This window comes from Perissodus microlepis, chromosome 12, assembly GCF_051167445.1.
Source record: "Perissodus microlepis isolate ML-2025 ecotype Zambia chromosome 12, ASM5116744v1, whole genome shotgun sequence".
Lineage (NCBI taxonomy): Eukaryota > Metazoa > Chordata > Actinopteri > Cichliformes > Cichlidae > Perissodus > Perissodus microlepis.
Window position 1 is genome coordinate 28,620,072 of NC_140472.1, and position 21,849 is coordinate 28,641,920.

General features: G+C 39.6%; 1 protein-coding gene across 2 annotated transcripts; it reads right to left on the minus strand.

Annotated features, from left to right (window-relative positions):
- Positions 1-9,112: 9,112 nt before the first annotated feature.
- On the minus strand, positions 9,113-21,641 carry scarb2a (scavenger receptor class B, member 2a). Of its 2 annotated transcripts, XM_084946295.1 has the most exons (13): positions 21,124-21,640; positions 16,843-17,000; positions 16,536-16,683; positions 16,091-16,285; positions 15,461-15,552; positions 14,518-14,637; positions 13,986-14,164; positions 12,393-12,511; positions 11,142-11,215; positions 10,961-11,012; positions 10,718-10,870; positions 9,634-9,681; positions 9,113-9,301 (listed from the first exon to the last, which is right to left on the minus strand). In XM_084946295.1, the coding sequence occupies exons 1-13, from the start codon at positions 21,244-21,246 to the stop codon at positions 9,170-9,172; spliced, it is 1,593 nt and encodes a 530-aa protein (XP_084802421.1). In that variant the 5' UTR covers positions 21,247-21,640; the 3' UTR covers positions 9,113-9,169. The 2 variants fall into 2 exon arrangements, with proteins under 2 accessions (XP_084802421.1, XP_084802422.1); XM_084946296.1 differs by lacking the exon at positions 9,634-9,681 and having other exon boundaries at positions 21,124-21,641.
- Between the last annotated feature and the right edge of the window lie 208 nt (positions 21,642-21,849).

Consider the following 21,849-nt stretch of genomic DNA (forward strand, 5'->3'; position numbering starts at 1 on the left):
GGTCCTGTGAAGCGTTGTATTAGGTTCATACTGTGAATACTAAAATCTTAAAATGGGAGAAAAAGATGTTCAGCACTTAACGCTTATATTCCTTGTGTAGTTTTAAGGGATGATCTTGACCACCATGAGCGATTCTGGCAAATGCTGAACATGTGATTGAAAGTCATGCAGCTGGTTGTGGAGCTTGTTTACGGTCTGTACAGTCAGCACTTTCTCCAATCACATGAAGAACTGTAGAAGTTCTCCAGGACAGAGGAGCCTACAAAAGCTTCTCCTGTTTTAAAGGATGGTCACGCCCAGTATTGATTAACTTTGGTTTTCACTGTAAAAACATGTGAGTGATGATGAGTTGAGATGAGTTATCTTATAATTGCAATTTTAAACATTTTAAAACATTATCCACTCCCCCAGAGACTGAGACTGAATGGTACCACCACCAATCCCAACACAGAGACTCTCTAACTAATGGGACAAAGCAGAAAGCAGTTAGACCCAGTTTTCCCAGAGTATTGTTCACAGTCTGCAGGTGGTCTTACAGTTGAAAAGCTTCTGGAGCTCTGGCCTAATGCACCATGTGAAAGAAAGACTTACAGTTTGATGGAGCATGTAGTGACGGGTGAGGTCGGGCATGACAGATTTGCAGGTGGTTGACTATACTTTTAAGTAATAGTTAGTAACGGACACTTCGGTGTAGTTTCAAGTAATCCTAATATATCTGTCTAAACCCCCACACCATTACGCCACCACCAGCACAAAAATTCTGACCCTACCGTCTGAATGTTGCGGCAGAAGTTGAGATTTTTCACAAACAGTGTCCAGTTTTGGCGAGACTGTGTGAATTGTAGCATCAGTAGTGGCACCAGGTGTGGTCCTCTGCTTCTGTGTGTTCAGAAATGCTCGTCTGCATACTTTGGTTGTCACTATTGGTAATTTGAGTTACTGTTACCTTCCTATAAACTCAAAGCAGTAAAACCATTCTCTTCATCAACAAGGCGTTTTCACCCAGACAGTTGTCGCTCATTGGATATTTTCTCTTTTTCTAAATGATCATGTAGGAAAATCCCGATCACTTTCCCTTCCCTTTCTGCTCAGTTTGAACTCAGGAGGCCGTCTTGACCATGTCTACTTGCCCAAATGGATTAACAGATAACAGATAGACCCAGTTTTGTGGGTTTCCAAGAAATGAGTCACCGAATAAACACTTTAATCAAAAACACTGAGTGTAACTGTAATTCAGCGGCTCACAGCTTTTGTTTTGCTTCAGAAAGAAATTTTAGAGTCAAAACCAAAACTCAATTCACCAATTCCACAATCGGATTATTCATCAGATTTTGCCAGTGTAGACTGTTTCTACACAGAACATTTCATGGTTTGTCCTTGATATCTCACTGGCGTTTAATCTCTGGAGTGTTTAAACATTTCATTCTTTTTATTCTTCAATGAAGTAAAAAAAAACAAAAAAACACCACACAAGTATTATTAAACGTACACTAGCAACTTTTTAAACTCTAGATGTGCAAACTGTCACTTAAAAGTATCTTCTTTTATATTGATGTTCTCTCGTGGTTCACTTTCTTTTTAAAATGTGTCTTTGCTCTGCTCGCTAACCTTTATCTTAATTGATGTTTTTAAGAAATAGTGAAAACTGTTATCACTTTTCTTTGAAGTTCAATGAAAACATGCATGTTTTTGTTATAGCCAATTATTGGAACTATTTTTACAGGCTATATTGTTCAAAAACAAAACAAGGAAACTTTAAAAGTAATTTGGAATCACAGAAACGTACATAATTTGGAATAAAATCAGAGTACAAGTAAAGAAACTGTGGTTTCTTATATTTTGGGTTGGTAAAGAGACAAGAAGTGTAGGTTTTACACTCAGTTGCTTTATGTATATGGAGCTAAACAACGGCATCACTTAATCAGGAGTCCAGAGGATAATCTCAACTCTACTGAAGGTCAGTCAAGTCTTAAAAATGTAAATAATTAACATTTAATTTACCCGCTGAAAGAGAAAATGCGCTGACCCTGCGGACCCTGAAATGATCCCCTTGAAGGCAGAAATATATGATGTAAATTCTCAGAAGAGCTCAGGGAGAGGGAGCCGCCCCGAGGCCGTCAACACAAGGCTGCTGCTGTGTACACATGCCATGTCCTCGCGGATTTGTAGATTTGTCTGTGACACAGGTTGACATGAAGGATAAACATGTAACCTCCTCTGTCCTTGGAAAACTTGTGTGAAGTTGTTCCTATTTTACAGTCAGAGCGGTGACTCTGGAGGCCACCCACCCCCAACTCCCCAAATATACTGGATATACTGGAAAAAGTGAGTCATTGCTCCTTATTCCGTCATGAATGAAAGATATATGCTTTATCAAACCGATCTGGACTAGCAGTACAGTAAACACTTAGTCAGAGTTATGAAGAAATTTCTTGTCCTGTCATGTTGGGACAAGGATACAAGTACGACCCAGTTCAAATGTTGAAAACTGAACATTTAAAAGTGTTTTAAAAATATATGCTAATTTTGTTTAACACTGTCATCTCTTCTTTAAACAACATTGTGTAAATATGGAAAAAGGGTAAAGCATTCTACTCTGTGTAAGTGCCTTAAAAGTAAGTACGTAAGTGCTTCAGTGTCCAGAAGGGGCGATTCATCAAGATGGAAATGACCTACATATGTATAGAAATCCTCTTCCTCCCTCTGTGACATCAGTAAACAGTTTCTGGGTGATTTTATGGGCTCAGAAGCTACATTGAGGTCATACTGAATTAAAAATAAAATTAATTTTTATTTCTATCTTTTGTGGAAAATACACAGGGACCTGGTGATTTCAATTATGCATCAATTCTTTTTCTTTTTTTTAAATTCTAGTTAAAGCGTTTACCATTTATATCACAATATTTTTTTAATGAGTGCTGCTGCATTTAATTCGAAGTTACGCTAAACAGAAAAGTAGAAAGCTCCAAGTTGGAGATTTTCAAAAGATTTTTAGAAGATTAAAAGTTTAAAACATCATTTTAAGAGGAAACAGGTTGTGTGATCGTTTTTGCAGCTGGGATTTAGTTTATTGCTGCAGTTTATGATCAAGTTTTGTTTGGAAAAAAACACAGGTCCAGTTAAACTGAAATTAATCTTCCCTTTTCTTCCTTTTAGGTCAACACATTTATGACTTTTGCATGTTTTTGTGGACTCTCCAGGCCATGTAATTATTTGGAATTTAATGGTGATTCAGACCAAACATTAGCAATAATTTAAAAAGCATTATTTGCAGGTAAATTTTTAAAAGAAAACGTTTTGGGAACACATTAGCTAGTTGTAGGGGGGAAAGGTGTTGTCAATAATTGTTCATTGTATTTAACTTTTTGTAAAGAATTGAAACATTGTTACCACCTATATGTTCAAAATATTTACTCATATTCTAGCATATGTGTGTTATGTGTGGAAGCTGGTCCTCTGGAAATGGTTGTAAATGTCAGTCTGTGAGGACGTTTAATTGACTTCTTGCTTTTGATCCATGCTTATAGATATTACAGTTGCCTTTATTTAGCAAGGCTACATTTGTTTCAAGCTTGTGGTCGCCTAGTTGAAGAAAATGGTGTGAGGTTATGATGAATGTGTTCTTTTCTCCGAATTTTGACTGCAGTCGTTGTCCATGGTGCTGATCAAAAGCTGGAAGGCTGCTGTTGATATTAAAGATTATTGGTATATGCTATTATTTTTGCAGCACTCTGTGTTATTGTGTGTGTGTGTGTGTGTGTGTGTGTGTGTGTGTGTTTACAAGTAAGACAGTACTGGTGAAGGATTCAGGGTCACCTGATCCAGCCCCAACTATAAGCTTTATGAAAAGAAAAAGTTCAAAATTCCAATTAATAAACAACCCACAAAAATATGTCTGTGTGTGTGTTTTAGCTTAAAAGTAGTTACTGAGAGCATAAAGTGCTTACTGGCTTATTTGTTATTTAAATAAAACCATTTGCTTGTGAAAAAAGAACAACTGACTAGTTAAGTCATAAGTTATTACAGTTTTTTTGTTTTTGTCTATTATCACAGTAAAACAACATGAAACTCCAACTTTAGGCCACTACTTAAATATTAAAAAGGAGACATCTCAAGACTTTAACCTGGTTTATTCAGACACGCAACACTAAACTTGTTCTAGAGGTAGGGAAATGTGGAAATTCCTTTTTAAAACAATGATTGAGGGCTAACTCGTAACTTCAGTTTGAAGTTCAGTTCAATATTTTCTGTATTAGGATATAAGAAAAAAAAATAACCTGGTCCTTACAATGTTCTAAAATTATTTTAATCTGCAATAACTTTAAATGTGTTTGCATGACTGTCTCTCACAACATTATGGTCGAGTTTCGACCTGCTCTTCTTTACAGCGTTGCTTCAGTTCATTGAAGTTTGAGCATTCATTTATGCACAGCTCTGCTAAAAATCCAGCATTTCAATCAGGTTGAAGTCCGGACTTTGACTGGACCGTTGCAACACCTTGATTTTCTTTTTAAGCCATCCTGTTATAGATTTGCTGATGTGCTTGGGATCATTTTCCTGTTGCCTAACCTAGTTTCAGCCAGGCTTTAGCTGTCAGACAGGAGGCCTCACATTTGCCGCTAAAATCAAAAACACAGATCCATCCTGGCTTGCAGTAGTAGTTCACAACTATGTTTTTGCTAATAAGCACAAGTGGCATGTACATGAGTACAATCTTTGATTCTGAGAAGCAACAAAGAGTTTTTGTCACTATTAAATTAACTAATATTCAGGTTTTGTTCTCAGTCTTAAATTCTGATCAATAAATTTGAGAAATTCAATATTTAGGCTTAATTTAAAATCGGAATATTTGAGCCAAATCCAAACTGCATCAACACAAAGATGAGTCTCATAGCTATACTGCTTCATCTTATTCAAGGCAGAAGTTTAAACAAAAGACATAAGAGTGTAAACTTTACACTTTTATTTTTTTTTTTGCAAATACACTAGAAATGTTTACAAAAGCACTGTAGAAACATCTGTGCAGTGTAAATTATCAAAAACTAAAAATGAATATTACTTTGAAATCATTTTGCACCTAACATGACAAGGGAGATTGTCATTTTCAGCAGCAAAACAAATTAGTATATCTATAAAGGAAATGTCTGTTAGTGACTTCAGGATATTGAAATGGGGAAAAAAAAACAAAACAAAAAAAAAAACAGTAACAACAAAAAGGATGGTATGGCACTAGTGCTCATCCCTGAAGGAGGGCTTCATTCATCTAGATATGTTACACAATATCGCCGCTTTACTAGGTCAAGATAATCAGCCTTCCAGTAAAAATCACTCCAGTTTGACAGAAATAATTCATTATTCCACAAGCACAAGTTCTCATACTCATCAAACACAAACACCCAAAACTTAAACCACGCCCAACATCGTTACAGACTCTTTACAGGACTCTTTGTTCCCAGTATGGCATACTGGGCCATCTTTTATACTTAAGTTTTCTTCAGTGTAGGGAAGAAAAGAAAAAAAAGGCTAAATACAAAATGAATTACTATATTACAATACTAATAAAAAAAAAGAAAACAACATAAATATTGAAATATTCTGTGGCCACTTGCAAACATCCAGTTTATTTTACACAGCTTTGTATTGCTTTGTCTTATAATACTGAGATTTTTTTTTTTTCTCTGCCCACAAAGAGCATTGATCACTTTTGTTTGTTTCGGACTGGGTGAAAATAAAACTAATACCATTAAACATGAAAAATTTCCTCTTTTTTTCTCTCTTAACTCTCGCCTTGATGTAAAAGGCACATACACTCATTCAAGCTCCTGCAACAATGCTCAGATACTTTCACAAAAGTTGTGGCACAAGTTTAAGGAAGGAGGGGAGAAAAAAAAAAAAAAGAAAAAAAAAAAAAAAAGTAGGTTTTGTAACATTATCGCGGAGAGTAAACACAGTGCCGGGGCAGATCTATAGGGGTTATCTTTGGTCAAGTTGGAATGAGCCAATGGGCTTAAAGGACCGGACTCAAAGGTCAGTATAGTACAGTGGAATGAGAGTGATGGGTCAAACACACAAACGCGATCCTCTGGATTAAGGTCTTTCAGGTTCAAGTCGATACATTTTTAAAAAGCTGAACAACGATGAACCGCGAGTTTGCACAGGGTGGAGGTCGCATGCGTGTGGACTTCTTTTTTTTTTTTTTTTTTTAAAGGCCTTGAGTGAATTGATTTCACTTCAGATTGAGACTTCGTCACTGTTGGAAATATTTGCTTTTGTGAACTGATACCACTATCTGTCCATTGAGTCTATAGCGAGAAAGATGGTTAGTCTGACTCGGCGCCGAAACTGGAAATAAAGGGAAAAAGCTGGCATGCGAAGGATCCTGACATTTGCCGAATTATTTTAATTTTTTAAATTACTTTTGCAAGGTAAATCTTGGATACCACAAATTAAAGCTGGATACATGTGTTTTATATACTAAATCAGCCCATCAGCATTGTAAGTGGTTACCTTGGACAACTTTTCTGGAGACTTAGAAGGCTACAGCTACTCAGAATAATGGAAAAGCATGACCAAGAAAGATTACACCACTAAATAGCAACAAGCATGGATTATAACTAATGTGGCTTTTCTTCATTGGACAGCGCAGAAAGGACCAACTGAGGGCTTAAGTGCTCTTAGAGTAGATATTCAGTCTGTGCTATCTAACGACCAAAATGGATCACCGTCTTGGAAATGCTGAATTCGTTTTGTTACTGCTGGAAAAGCAAGACAAGCTTTTTTCTGTTTCCTAGCTTCAAGCTAAGTTATGCTAACTGGCAGCAGGCCATAGCCTGAAAGGACAGAGTGGCATCTAAATGTTCACCAGAAAGCAAATGTGTGTCTTTTCCAAACTTGCATTAAAGGACTCTCGACCACAGTGTTATTAAACCCAAACTCCGACTCCGGCCCCCTTCCAGATGACACTGAAGTGGCTCGGCCCTTTTGAGAACCTCCAGCGAACTGTTTGCTAATAAAACCCTCAAAGATACATGTGATATGGTCATATCACCTGCCAACAGATGAAACAGAGGTTACAAAATATCTGTACTCATAACTGTAACTGCTCTAATTCCAATAAATGGCAGCAAACTGTGGGCTTTGTTTCTTGCACTCAGGTGTCAGAGGGTCGGTAAAAAAAAAAAAAAAAAAAGCCCCTGTGGTTCAACCCGAAATTTCATGTGAGCACATGTGGACCCCACATACAGATACATGTTCATAGGTTATGGCATTTTTAGCAGCAATAACAAATACAAAAGTATATCAAAAAAAGAAGACACTCCTTGTGATGAACACAAGTAACACAGAGGCATGGATGTCCGCTGTCCATTTACAACAACATCCATCAAAAACAATACTAGCCAGGACAAACTGTTGAAATGTTCTTAACATATGGACCACTTTGCATTGTCAGGACAAAACATGACAAAAAACACAAACAAAAAGACAAGAAGTGAAAATATACAGGGCACAATTTCCAGGCAAAGTGCAGGGAACTTTTCCACGCAGACAGTATTATGGCCTTAAATTCACTTCCCCACTGGCTTCCATCGCCTGTGGGCTGGAAGGCGTGCCTGACGTGAAACGTGAAATGTAAGACAGACAGTGATTCGAGCGCTGCGTGCCGAGTTTGCCTTCCGTGTCTATAGCTCCTTGGCAAACTGAATGAACAGCGAGTGGTCACGGCACACGACAGTGTCTTTGACAGATCAGCTGTAAATACATTTACATAACAGGACCAAAGGGAAAAAAATACAACCCCCCCCCCAAAAAAAAAAAAAAAAAAACCAAAACGGTAGGCTTGTGTGAGGACTGGTTTTAGCAATCCAAATTGTGCTTTCTCTAATATGTAACAGTGTAGACGTGCAGGAGCGCGAACACCAGAGCAAGATTAGTGTCTTTCAGCACACCGAGAAGGACTGCTTGCTGGATTTGGTCAGAGGTATTTCATCAGTTCCCCTTTACATATGTACAAGATTTTTCCAGCTTATTTGAACGATGCACGAAAAATAAAGAACACGCTGAACCATTGTAAGGCAGAAAACTGGTTCAAGACTCCCTCGTAAGTTCTGTGGGTGTTCATTTTTTTCTTCCTTTTTGTTTTGAAGTGTTCAGTGATGCTCAGTGCCATTTGTCCTATCGGTTTTACAGCTAACGAGTGAAGGTCTCAACCGAGGACTCGGATATAGCTGACGTCTGAATAATTCCATTTTTAAACCAGTGTTTTTTCTTCTGGGAAAGACAAATAAAAATGAGTCAAGGAGGAAGCAATTACAAAAAAAACTATTTCCGGTGTTTCACTTTATCACTCTTATGTTAGGGGAAAAAAATATTTGCACGCCGTCCATGAAAACAGGACACTGAAGTGTAAGATAAGGTCCACACACACGTTCACTGACTGATACTAGAAGTCCTGTGTGTGTGTTCGTGTGTCTCTGTACTATTCCATTATCTTAGGAAAAAAGGCAAATGGTTTGGCTCAGTCTGTTCCACGTATAAACGAAAATACCAGGCTAGGAAAACCGTCAAGTCTTCTGAGCTCAGAGTTTACTCTGCAGGGATTTTCTAATCTGTTGGCTTAAAGTTTTCTCCTCGGACAACACTGACTGACAGGATAGAGAAGGAATGCGACAGTAGCAACACCCCCACTGTTGTTCGCGTGTATGCAAAATGCTCTGCGTGTCTTGTTAACCGTTAAATTTTTGCTCAGAAGGTCATGCATCAGAGTGCTAGAGTGACACCTATGTATGCTACCATGTTCCCTCCGAAGAATTACAGGAAATAAAGAAAGCCGCGTCCTGGCCGAGCCCACCCGGCCAGTCCCTTTATCTTTTAGGGCCAACCAGGACAGAAATGAGGATTAGAGTGCAGGGTTGTTGGTTGTGCTGCAGCAGGCATAGAGGGCCATGCTCAGCAGGTAGAGTGGAGGAGGACAGACAGTCTTAAAAGGCTCAGTGAGAGGAGCAATGTCTTTGTTGACTAAACAATTACTGGGGTTTGTGTCCAACTGCTTTCCCCAACCCCCAAAGTGAAGTGAAAATGAGCCCACTGTTTATGCAACCCCCCCGCCCGCCCGTTATAACGTGAAACCCCCGTTCTGCTTCCTCAGCCCCCTTCCTGAGGGGATCCTCGATCAACACTTCTGTGCCTCCACTGGAGACATGGCAATGTAGGAACCGTTCTTCATTGGCTGGCTGGCCGGCGTCTCTGATGATTCGTCTGTTTTGTCGCTGACCGGAGTGTAGGCCGTGTCATCTTTCGCCGTCTGCGCGGGGAGAATCGAGGATAGACGTCGTCAGTACAAACAACAGAAGTGGCAAAAAGTCTGCTTATTAACATTAAAGATATGAATAAATGCTCTGAAATGTTTACACTACAATGCAAATGTGCACCAGTTGTACAAAAACAAAGCCACCACAGAAACATTAACTTAAATTAGGGATAATAATAATAATAATAATAATAATAATAATGACAATGATAACTACTATGAGGTGAGAAAATGTCCCATAATGATAATTAAAATGATAACAATGAGAGATGGTGGATAACAAATTAAAAAGGAGAACAGAAAACAAGGCAAAACTGAAGACTTACAGCAAAAGAATGAAAAGCTTCAGTAAAATCAATACGTTTTACTTCATTCTAAAACAGAAAAGGAAAAAAGGGGGGTTACAGAAAATTAAAATTAGAACATGGTTAATACAACATTTCTTCACATTGCAATTAAGCATCAACATCCTCTTTGTGCCGACATATAAACTTGGATGCACATGCGCATGTTCAGGAACAGCTCTTGGAAATATTTGCTTTTGTAGATGAGACAGTGCTCGGCTTAGCACAGGGGTGCACAGCTGGCCTGGCTCCATCTCCAAATCTCTCAGATTATTTATATTGTGTAATCAAAAGCCAGAGAAGTAGGTGCCTGCAGGTAAATTTCTGTTTCCATTTTTTTGTGCTAAGCTAGGCAAGCTGTCCTCACGATTAAGTTTCATATGCGGCCACGCAGAGACGCACACAGTGGTATCAATCTCATTTAAGAGATTAGCAACAGAAGCAAATATTTCATCAAGCTATTCCTGTAACATGTAGCAGGCCTCCTTCTGCACACAGAATAGCAAACTGTAATAATCTGTGAGCTGGGGCTTCAAACTAGGAGTCCTGCACTGTTAGAGATAACAGGGGGAACATGTTGTACATCATCTCTAGGCTACTATCGTTCAATGAACTGCAGCTATTACGCTACATTCATGTCTGGTCTGACTGAAAGGAAATGTTGGACAACTTTTGCTTCCTGAAATCAAACATGCATCAGCTGTTAGGGAACGTTCAACAAGGGGAAAAAACCCCAACCCGCATCACGTGATCCATTCGTATTGTGGAAAACTGCTCATGCTGACTTTGCTGCGCAGATATCATGCAATGTGTTAGTTAACATGCACGCAGCTGTGGGTTAAACTTGCAGCTCCTCAGGGTCAATGGTAGAGGAAGTTGTTGTCCATGCAAGAACCAAATGATCAAAACCTTTAAGACTAGTGTTTACTGCAACTTATGACTAACGTCTAACTACCAGACTTAGTTATACTGTGAGATAATGTCAGTGGGCAGCACACACACCTCAAAACTGAGTAACTCTATCATTACTGCAGATTAGTTCACGGCAGAATGTGGCAGTCCCTACCTTCTTCTGGCGGTTTCGGCAGAACAAGACGAGAAACACGAGCAGCAGGATGATGCCCAAGCCCACGATGAGGACGGGGAAGTTGGACACAAGAGTCACGATGAGGAGCAGTGACCTCATCTGGGCTGCTGACTCATCGTCAATAGTCGCCGTCTAGAGTTGTGAAAGATGACAGTACTGACTAAGCAGTTCACTCGCAGTTAGTCAAACACGTTAAGCTGTGCTAAAAGATTAGACCCTCACCTCATTGACGAACATGATGGGGAAAATGGTCTCGGTGATGTTCTTCGTTTTGCTGCGGGGCAGAAAGACAAGCACGGCGAGGTCAGGGGGAGACATCTGGCTCAACATGTGGTTGAAATGGTGTCACAGTGTATGTGGCAACAGTAAACAGTGGATCAGAGTTCAACAAAGCCTGACTTACGGAAAGCCTTGGACTCTCTTCAGAATGATGTTGAGCTGAGCTCTCTTACAGGCACGAATGGGAACTCCTGCCGTCTATAAAGAGGAGAGCAAAGACAAAAATTGGGGAAGAAGTTTAATTTTCTCTTTTTCTTTTAAGAAAAACTGCAGCAACAAGCATGAAAAACTAAACAACAGAATTTAGAGGCCAAGTTAGACAGTATCAGAGAAATATGTGTTTATAATTCCCAAACTATGAGATACTTTAGCTATTGTTTGAAAACTTTCTTTTCCTTGTTTGGATTACTGTACGCATGATATCACATAGATATTCTTTTCCCCCCATCGTCAGAAGAATGCGATTGCTGTCGTCTTTCCATCTTTGTGTATTATTTGAATCTTTATTTAACCAGGAAGTGAAACTCTTAGCCACCGAGTCACAATGCTACCGCAAGTATGTGCTCTGAGCATTTGTCAGCAGAAACAAGGAAGGTGGTGGGGCCATTCTGATGCGAAAGTAGATCACAAAAAAAAGCTAAATCTGTTATTTTAACATCACGTTCTGTAAAATAGTCAGATGTCTATTCATATTAATGTACAGAATTCACCTGCTTGCTGCTACTACTGCACATTCACCTATATATATATATATATATATATATATATATATATATATATATATATATATATATATATATATATAAATAAATAAATAATGTTCTTCCTCTACCCCCCCCCCCCATTTTTGCACACATGTCGAGGAGCGTGTCAGGCTACATTTCACTGTGTGTTATACTTGTATAACTATGCATGTGACAAATAAACAACCTTGAACCTTGAACGTGCAATTTGAAAACTGACTTGTGCATGAAAATATAAAAGAAAAGAAAAAAAAAAAACTCAAGTAAAAGACTTAATTTAACTCACTCAATGTTAAAGTGATGCCGTGTTTATGTGGTAGGGATGATCAGTACAATAGCATTAATTCAAACTATAATAATAATATAGCTGAACTTTTTTTTTTTTTATAGGAGTGAAAAACAAAAAATAATGTTGCATGCGTGTTGAGCACTGATCAGTAAAATTACTTATAATGAGCCGAACACAAAATAAAAAGAAGTCCGAACAAAAACAAATAGAGCGATTAACCCCCCCTCAAAAAAAAAAAAAAAAAAAAAAAAAATCATGAAGCAACCACTCTAATTTGGAAGGACAGATCAAAGTCCATTACACACCCATTAGTCATGATAACAGCACTGAGTGTTCAACATACCGGCTGCAGATCAAGATACGTCTCGTGCTCCTCCTTGTTGGGGTTAAGGCCATCGATGGCGTTGATGTAAGCGGGGTCAGCCTGATAAAAGTGTGGGAAGGACACCACGATGGGAGCGCCTTGAGGGAAACAAATCAGAGTCATATTTCTATCTAAAGATTAAAAGGAAGGAAAAACGATAAAAGTAGTAACTTGAGATAACAGCTAGAGCTTTGTGTGATGGAAACATGCACTCGTGACTGTAAACCATATAATAGAAATGATAGCTAATGAATGTGTGTTTTAGGTTTTATTGAGCGATGGTAATGATTAGCTGAGAACGCTGCTTTTCTTTAAAAACAAGAAAACTAATGCGATCAGTCCTTTAGCAAAGGAGACGTTACTCCTTAAAATGACGCATTAGCAAAACAGAAACACCGTGCTATGAAGGATGCTCTGTCATAGGAGTAAAGTATAAATAGTCGTTTTCATTTAGTCAATCAAAACGAAACTTTGATTTTTTTCCCCCTTTTTTCTTTAAAACATATTTAGATTTTAGAAAGTGTTGAGCACTAAATATTTCTCCAGAATTGATCAAAAAAAAAACCATTTAGATGTGGTTTGAAATGCAACATCCTCATCTTTTTTGTCTTAGTCTGGACCCTCTGGCAGACAAAGTGTCGGTACAAGAAATGCTGGAAGAAAAGTCACGTTGGAAAGCCGAGTCTCCAATTATGGAGATGGGTCGGTGATGTCTGCATGCACAAATCTTGAACACTTGCAGCGTGGACAGTCTGTGCTAAAGATCTGATTTGAGAATTTAATCTCATTTGATTGTAGCCTAAACAAATTTCCTTTTAATATATTAATTTAACCTTTGAAAGCTGCTGTTTCTAAAACCCACACAATTTAAAAAAAAAAAAAAAAGGTGGGTGCAGGTTGTAACTGTCACATCACTGCTACAGTGAATAATGATTTTTTTCTTGTGGTTACAGCACTCAGACAGTTTCAGGATGACACCACTTTGCATATCACGGCAGGCCTTGATGTTGATTGGCTGAAATGTCACACCACAACAGAGTTTCCTTTACATTTGAATTGCAGGAAGTGATGCCAACAGCCAATTGTGTTCGATTATGGCTGAGTTTAATCAGCAGCAGCCTAATATAAAACCATAAAACATTTCCTATTTAAGACTCTTACAGTGTGGATTTTTTCACTCAAATGTAATAAAACTATAAAAGTAATTAATCAAATGAACAAACAGGAAAGTTTAGAGGTTACGGTATAGCATCTTTCCTTAAAGCCCAGTTAAGATCATGTTATCAGAACAACTGTACTTCCCTTAATAACCACCATAAAATAGTTCAATAACCCCTCCTATCTCAGTCGGCACAGTTAATTATTGAACCACTGAGTAAAATCTGGCCTGCTCAAACAGTGGGAATGTCAGATAGCAGCCAGGGCACAGGGTTGCTCACTGAAAGGACCTTTTTTTTGAGGGGTGGGGGAAATGAGGAGAAAAACAAAAATGTGTCATGGGGCCAGTGTGTGGGGGAATTGGGTAATTGGGGCAAGGGAGAGGCTGACGGTGAGATGGCTCGGTGCTCCTACCTTCTCGACAAACGCTGACTTTAAGCACCCCGGTGCCGAGACAGTCACCAGCTGGCACACAGAAGCCCGCGTTGGCGGGGTTGTTTTTGGGGCTCATGAGGACGTCATTAGGGGGTGCAAAGCGGTACGCTTGAATCCCTTTCACCTCCACGTCTTCCACATAGGCTAAATGAATAGACCTGAGGAGAGAAAGAAAGCGCTCATCACTTAAGGACTTCAGGATGGGTTTAATAAAGACCTCAAGTGCCATTCAAGAAGGAAATAGTTCTCTTTATATTTATAAATCTTCTAAACAGAATAAAGAATGACAACGCTCATTTCCTGTTCAATCTTGGCATGTCTGGGCCTAACTCTTTCCAACTGAGTTTCTACTGGATGCCTTCTCAGAAGTTGTTCTTATCAGTGTGTTTGTAAGCACACACTGTGCGACTCAGTCGGCATTTCCTTTCATTAACCTCGGTTGAAGTTCTTGTCCTCACCCCACCGGGTGCTTTGCCTGTAAACAAATTTAAAGCCACATAAGCATGCACACCTGCAGAGATCAGCAGCGAAGATGTAGAGCAACTCGTTCCTGTTTATCAGCGGGTGGAAAACTGCGCCATCCGTGCCGTTGATCATGTTGCTCTGATTGGATGACCACCACGACATTTCCCTGTTGATCAAGAAGAACCAGATATTAATTTGTACTAAAAAAACCCCAAACAAACAAGTATTAGTACTGCTCTAGTTTGCAATTCCACAAAAAAGCAAATATTAAAAGAAATTATACTCATTTAACCCCCCCACCCCCACCCCACCCCCCAATTCTCCCTCAGAATTATTTTGCAACCCGTTCTCAGCCTTCACCTTCTACAACAATACAATCTTCCTAAATGCTGAAATAAACAGGGGAAAAACCCATAAATATTTCATATCTCTCACAGCTGCTATTCTTTGGACATTATGTTTTTGGCATTTGGCCTTACTCACATTTCCGGTATTATACGACAAGTGAATAGAAAGCAGGGAATTATCAAGGTCTCTCGAGCTGAAAAATCAAACTGCTGACTGCGATTACACCCATACCACCACTGTGCTACAGAGTCACTACAACAGCAGCCATTTTTGTACGAACAAGGAATTTCAGTATAGTTTGACCGTTTTTGTGTCAGAAACCGAGTATTTCTGTATTGCTTCATCAAAGGGAGTACTTTTTTCAGCACACACAGTACTCTAAACACACATTCAAAGTGCAAGGTTGATGTAGATATCCAAATATCCATTTTGCAACCCCTCTCCCCCTAAAGCCAGGGAGCAAAGACTTTCCCCTCTGGACTTTCGGATGAACATTGCATAACGTAGTAAATGCTAGTAAGGTGCGTGGAAGGAAGAGGAAGCCATTTGCCGGCTAGAAAGTGTTTCCTACCATTCAAGAAACAATGAAAATAAAAGAGTTTATATAAAGACAATTGAAAGTGCCCTGTATGAGTTTTTACCTCAGGCCGTTCCACGTGTCGATCTTCCCATAATCCAAGTAATTCTGCTCACCAGTGTGGAACACAAACTCTCCTTCATGGGTGCCGTTTTTCTGTTGGACAGACAATAAAACTGCTGTCAGCTGCTGTGATAGAAAACTGTGCGGGATGGTAAACAGATATTCTGCTGCTATAAGAACATCAGCAAAAAAAAAAAAAAAAAAATGTAATTCAGCTTTTGTATTTGTTAGTGCAACCACAAGTAACCAAGTGAAGATTAAACTTCAGTTTAAATCAATATTTTGAACAACAAACTGATCAGAAATCAGTTCAAACACAAAAAGGCCAAATACATAAATTTTCTGTTACCAAAAAAAACAGACTAACAAATTAGTAATTGTCTTTAAGTCACTCTAAACGCTACACTCAGGATCACGTGGTTGTGGCGTCGCTAAGATGCGAACAATACTCTATAAACAGGAAATAAAAGTGTCATCCATCAGCATGTGAGCATTCAGAATTTTCTTACATGACATTACCACAGACTTCCTCTTGTTTTTCCTTGTGTGACTAACCCCTAACAACAAGAGAAACAAAAAAAATCTCTGAAAACAACAAAGTGAGTAAAACTTAAATGGCAGCTGAGCTTACCTTCCACATTAGCCCAAAATATTCATCTACTTCAGGCTTCATGGAGTGGACTTTTGTGAGAAGAGGGTCTTTAAAGCCCCACAGAACCTCGTGCACAGTGCGGGTCATGAACAGTTCAACACCCAGGCTGTTTATGTACATGGAAACAATAGTTCGCAAGAAGAAGGAGTAGGAGTTCAGCTCGTTCATTATTGCCTAAGGAAGACGGACAAAGAGAACAATGCTACCATCAGAAGGCTGGAGGCAAAAGGTGAGAGTGCTCCCATCACACACAGTGGAAAAGATCACTGAGTCAATAGTTGCATCTTCCTTGGCTTGCTGCCTTCTGTTTATCCGTTTAAAAAAATGAAAATGCTACAATGAAAATTTTGGGAACATGCGTTTGGATGTCATCCAAAATCTATATGACCTTTCTGCTTCTAGTCATAGAAATCCATTCGCTCACCACAAACGGGATGTTGACAGTCCTGACGATGTCAACCTGTGGGTCTCCGACGGACTTCTCAGGCACAAAGACAAAAGTCTTTGGGTTCAAGGCGTAAACCTTGGTGCCATTTTCCAGGAAGGTTACATTTTCCCGTGGCCTGTACTCCCTGGTGTGGACAGGACATTTGTCAGTTATTCCAAGTTTCTTTTGTTTTGATATCACACATCAAAATAACTTCAGATGGGTTTCCTTAAACATGGCTAAAATATTTCACTTTTCCAACATTACATATTACAGACGCATTTAAATTTCTTCACAAACTGACCTGTAAGTATAAGGTCCGATCTGTTTAACAGATGCCTTCCCACCTGCCATGAACACCTCTGGATTGGTGACGTTGAAGAAGTAATACTCCATATAAACAGGTGGAGGTGGATTCTTCCATGACTCGAATACTTGGCTCTTTTCTGTTAAAGTAATTTCCTATCAACAAAAGAAAAAAAAAAAAAAAAAAAAAAAACACCATTCAAAAACAGGAAAAACAGGAATAATATCACCCAAAGCATGAAGTGATGAGAATGTTGCTGCGTTGCATTTGATATTAGGAGTGCTTTTAAAACCCTTTTCTAGTCTCAAAGAGGGCCATCTGAAAGAACACATGGCACCTTTCAGCAAGGAGCTGGTGCCGGGCCAACACCTCAAAACCCAGAGGGAAGCAGAGGAAAGTCCTTTACAGCTGAAAAACCATCAGCACAGCGAGCCAGTCTTAGCAAAAACTGAGCAGTCTTCCAACTTCAGCAAGCCTAGGCAAGAATCTGACAGTGGGTTTTCAGTCCGCCCACGGTACTCGCATATTGCACTTAGTGGCGTTAGCCATCATACTGGATGCAGGATGTCAGGTAAGATTTGTAGCCAAAATACAGAAAAACAAAATGACCACAAAAATGCTGAAAACAGCTTCAGACATTTCCCAGATTCTTTGGCTAAACTCCTATGGGAAAAAACCTAAACAAAAATGAAGGTCTCTAGTACGTAAGCCGTCTGTAAGATTAACCTGGACACCACATGGCTGAACATGAGGAACGGTAACAATTAACTTGAACTCCCAGCTGTAAAAAGAAAATTAAAGACCTTCAAGTATGTTGACCGTTCGTTGACCAGAAAAAAAACAAGCAAACACTTTTTTTTTCTCCCATTCCTGCCAGTTTTCTAAACTTAGTGTGGAGAAACAACCCTCTTCCGTCTGTGTCTTTCATTCCTCAAATGATTTGTCGGCTGAGCGGTGCTCTTTAGAGATCCTATACATAGTCCTCTATGGCTTCTCACGGGCACTTACTGTTGTGAAACTATAGCTTAAGGTGTGGCTGCACTTCCTGTTTGGGTTAATATCTTGTTTTACTTAAAGCTATTGTTTTCCAAGCTTTGTTACATCAGTTCCTCTTTTCCTGCTTAAGAAAACCACATATCAGATTATCACAAGGGTCAGCTAAAATATCTACTTTGATCAAGTTAGACAACTGATTAAAGAGGGGAACATAAGATTAAAGCAAACTACAACTGAGTGAAAAAGACAAATTTAGCTGATTTAGTGTTGTCTTCTGTTCAAACCTGACTACAATCAGCAATTGTTTCTTTGCCAATTAGTATTTATTCTGTGAAAAATAGTGCAATGTAAATTATTCAGAGACCGAAATTGTGAATAATTACTTTCAGCCTGACATCCCAGGCAGATGACTATCCAGTATGTGGAAGAACAGAACTTGAGGTACTTAAGAAGTGAGACTCTCTTGAGTTTTGAAGATCCTGTTTCTTAATTAAGAGCTCGAATAAAACTGCATGAAGTGAGAAAGAGTGCTACCATCATAAGATGTGTCCACGCGCTAAACAACAAGCAAAAATGACCCAATTTGTTCCCTTTTAAAAGAAAGCGTCTCACTTTCGAAACAGGTTTGAGTCAACGTCGGGATTTTTCTGTGAGACAGCCTGCATGGATCCCTGTGTTTGCCAAACCTTGAACAAAGGTCTTTGGAAAGTCCTTCATCAAAGTTGTATTAACATAATTTATCTCTCAGAAAAACCTTGAAATAAAAAAAGATAGCCAAGGGACAAAGCAGGGAGGTTTTTCAGTGCACACAGACACACTGTGGTGGAAAAATTGAAATGAACTGGACCTTTGTCAAGCAACTTCAGGTACAACTAAGGTGTGGCGTCACAAGCTCCTGCTTTGATCAGCAAAAGAAGAAAAACAAACATTGTAAGTATTGTAAAAATAAAAGCTTTTGTAAATTTTTCTTTGTGCTTCCACAGTGTTGAAGCTTTTACATTTAAACTGTGCCACATTTTGAGTTTTACCAACATGACCTTGGTCTTGGAGGCTTTTATACAGTGAAAACACAGCTGAGGAGTGGCGTGAGTGGGTGTTCTCTTCTTTTCAGTTTCGTCATCTGAGCTCAACGACTTGGGCTAGGCCAAGCCCGGAACAACAGCAAGGAATTAGGAGAGGTTGCTCCTTAACAAAAATCATACCCCTGGGGGCAAGACGTCTGTCAAATTCCTCACATGGCTTTTATAACTCTTCCTCCACATCCGGCTTAACACAAACTCAAGAGTTTGTGCCTGGAGGTAACGCAGACTTGCCCCAAACACATCGGCTGCTTCTTATTACAAAGAGACAAATTTAAAGTCAGATTAGATAGATTTGTTTGGAGTTGGTTCAACACGTACAAGCCAGCCTAACTCAACGGGAAGACTGTGGTGAAAGAGGATTAGCTATGCTGTCATTTCATGTAATCGCCAGCCACATCAGAATTAGGTCCCCTGTTGATGAACTTTGACTAACTCTCTTAATTTGGGTCCCCTGGGATGGTGCTGTGACTGCGAATGAGAGAAAAAATGCGACCCCGACCTAAATTTAACCCCAGGAGGGGGAAACCATGTCAGTGAGGCAGCTGTTATTGAGCCACCAACTTGAAACAAATAGAATGTTAAACCTTTCTGCTGAGCTGATTTTAGCCTTTTCCTCCTTAACATGAAGATGCAATTTTTTTGAAGCAGGAAAGAAAAGGCAGAGAGGTTTTAAAGTACTGATAAGGATTTGCAGACGGCATTCAACACAATTTGTGTCAGTAAGAGGAATGTGAGGCATTTTAAAGGGCAGAGAGCAGCAGGTTTATCTGAGAGAGGGTGTCAACTGGCAGCACCCCCGCTCCATCACCCCATCCATGTCCTAAACTACAATAAAAAGCAGACATTCATGGTTCAGGCTGACCCACCCCTAATGCCCCACCAGTCCGCAAGCATGCAGACACTTAACTGCAAAAGTGCAATGGTGAAAGCAGGTTTTTGAAGCAAAAGCTGTTTCTGTCTAAATTTGAATCCAAATACAGTAAAACACAAATGTTTAGCCTGAGTTATTTCTCAAGTGAACGTTATTTTGTAAAATCACTACACAAAACTGAAACCCACTAAAATTAAGCATTCATGTTGAGTAATTTTTACCCAGATAAAATTGCACAAGAAAATTTTGCTCACAGCAAAGACACAAAATAAAGCAGTGCTGCAATTTAAGTAATGTACAGGATTGGACTGCGTGCAGCTGTATTTTAAGGACCTACTTCACCAAAGAGCCAATTATCTTTGGCAAGACGTGAGGATTTATCAATCAAATAGATGCAGATTTGCCTGATTTATACAAGTTGGATGCTTGATTTTCAGAAAGAATGACGAGTTCTACAATATGCAAAGAGAGATATAGATCCACCACTCTCAGTCTCTCCTGCCCGCTCACTCAACTCCCTTCCCCCCATATCCCTCCAGACCTGCAGACCACCCCCCAAAACTAGATTTCTACTACTACTACTACTACTACCGATGATCCTTCTCAGAAACCTAACACCTGAAAAAGACAGTGCATGGTGCCTGTATGAACAGAAATGTGCCATCAGGTCATTGCCTGGTACTGGAAAGGTTATGAAATGATATACTGATGATAGATTATATATTTCTCTCATTTCACCCAAAAATCAGCCGCATCTAATATAAGCAAACTGATGCAAAAAAAAACAAAAACTGTTCAAGGTAGCCAACAAATAAGAGGAATCATTATGAAATGAGATAAGGTCATGACAAGCTCACCTCATCATATTCCCCCCTCACTGTGGGAGTTACAGGGGATTTCTACCTACAGCGGTCTTTGTGGAAAACATTAAAACAAACCGAAACACGTTAAATGGCCTGTCTTAATTGAAGCTTGTAAAAAACAAAACCCTCGAAATCACAGAGCATTGTAAGGCGACTTAAACAACGTATAAGCCTCGGATCCTGCGGATTCGTGAAGGTGGGCAGGCTCTGGGTTCATCCCGCATCGCTGGAGGGGCAGAATGCAGCAAAAAAACAGCTCATAATAACGTGAACAGTTGAATCTATACAATTTACTCGGTCTTGTGACCCTGCATGTGTCATCACAGGTGAGATGCTGTAGGTGTAGGTGCATGATTGGCTACTGCAGACGAAACGCTAACATTTGAACCCCTCGTGTGTGACATATGTAAAGAGTGGCAAATGAACCGAAAACGTAAAGAAATCTTTTTTAAGAGATCCAACTCACCTTTTTTAAGCGGCTGTGGATCATGGTTTGGAAGACTTGAGCCACGACCAGGGCGATTCCCACTATCAGGAGATGAGCGCAGATGAAGCCGGTGGCGTAAATGGCACAGGATCTCCGAGTCATGCTGCCGGGCGTCTTTTGCTGTCCTCTTGGCACACAGAAAAAAAAGAAACCGAAAACTTTTGGACGGTATTCTCCAAAAATCTTCAACTAGAGACGGCGAAGGGACGGTGTAACCGCAGTCTCCTGAGCAGCAGCTAGGGTTTAAACTTCTTTCTTAACGGCTCCGGCGTGAGCTCCACAGTCAGGCAGAGGCGAGGTGGAGGAGGAAATGTGTATCAAAAATGTTGGCACTTCTTCATTAAAATACCAGATACTACTAAAATCTGGTACCTAGAAAGATAGAAGACGGAGCTGCTCGGAGGCGGTGATGAAATGAAACGGCAGCTATCGGGACACAGAAAAGGAGCTGACCTCCTCCTCCCCTTGCTCTACGTATTAATGTACCCGGTCAGGCGAGAGGCGAACAGCGTCGTTTGGGTAGGCTGCAGGGGCGGTGGGCGTGTGCAAAGAGAAAGAAACGGCAGTGATGATGTTTTTCTTACAAGACCGAAGTCACATAAAAACACAGCAAAACACATATATAATGCATCTACACACCAAAAACAGTCTATTTTGTCTTTCTTTTTTATGTTTTTATATTTCTCTATATATCGATTTTTTGTG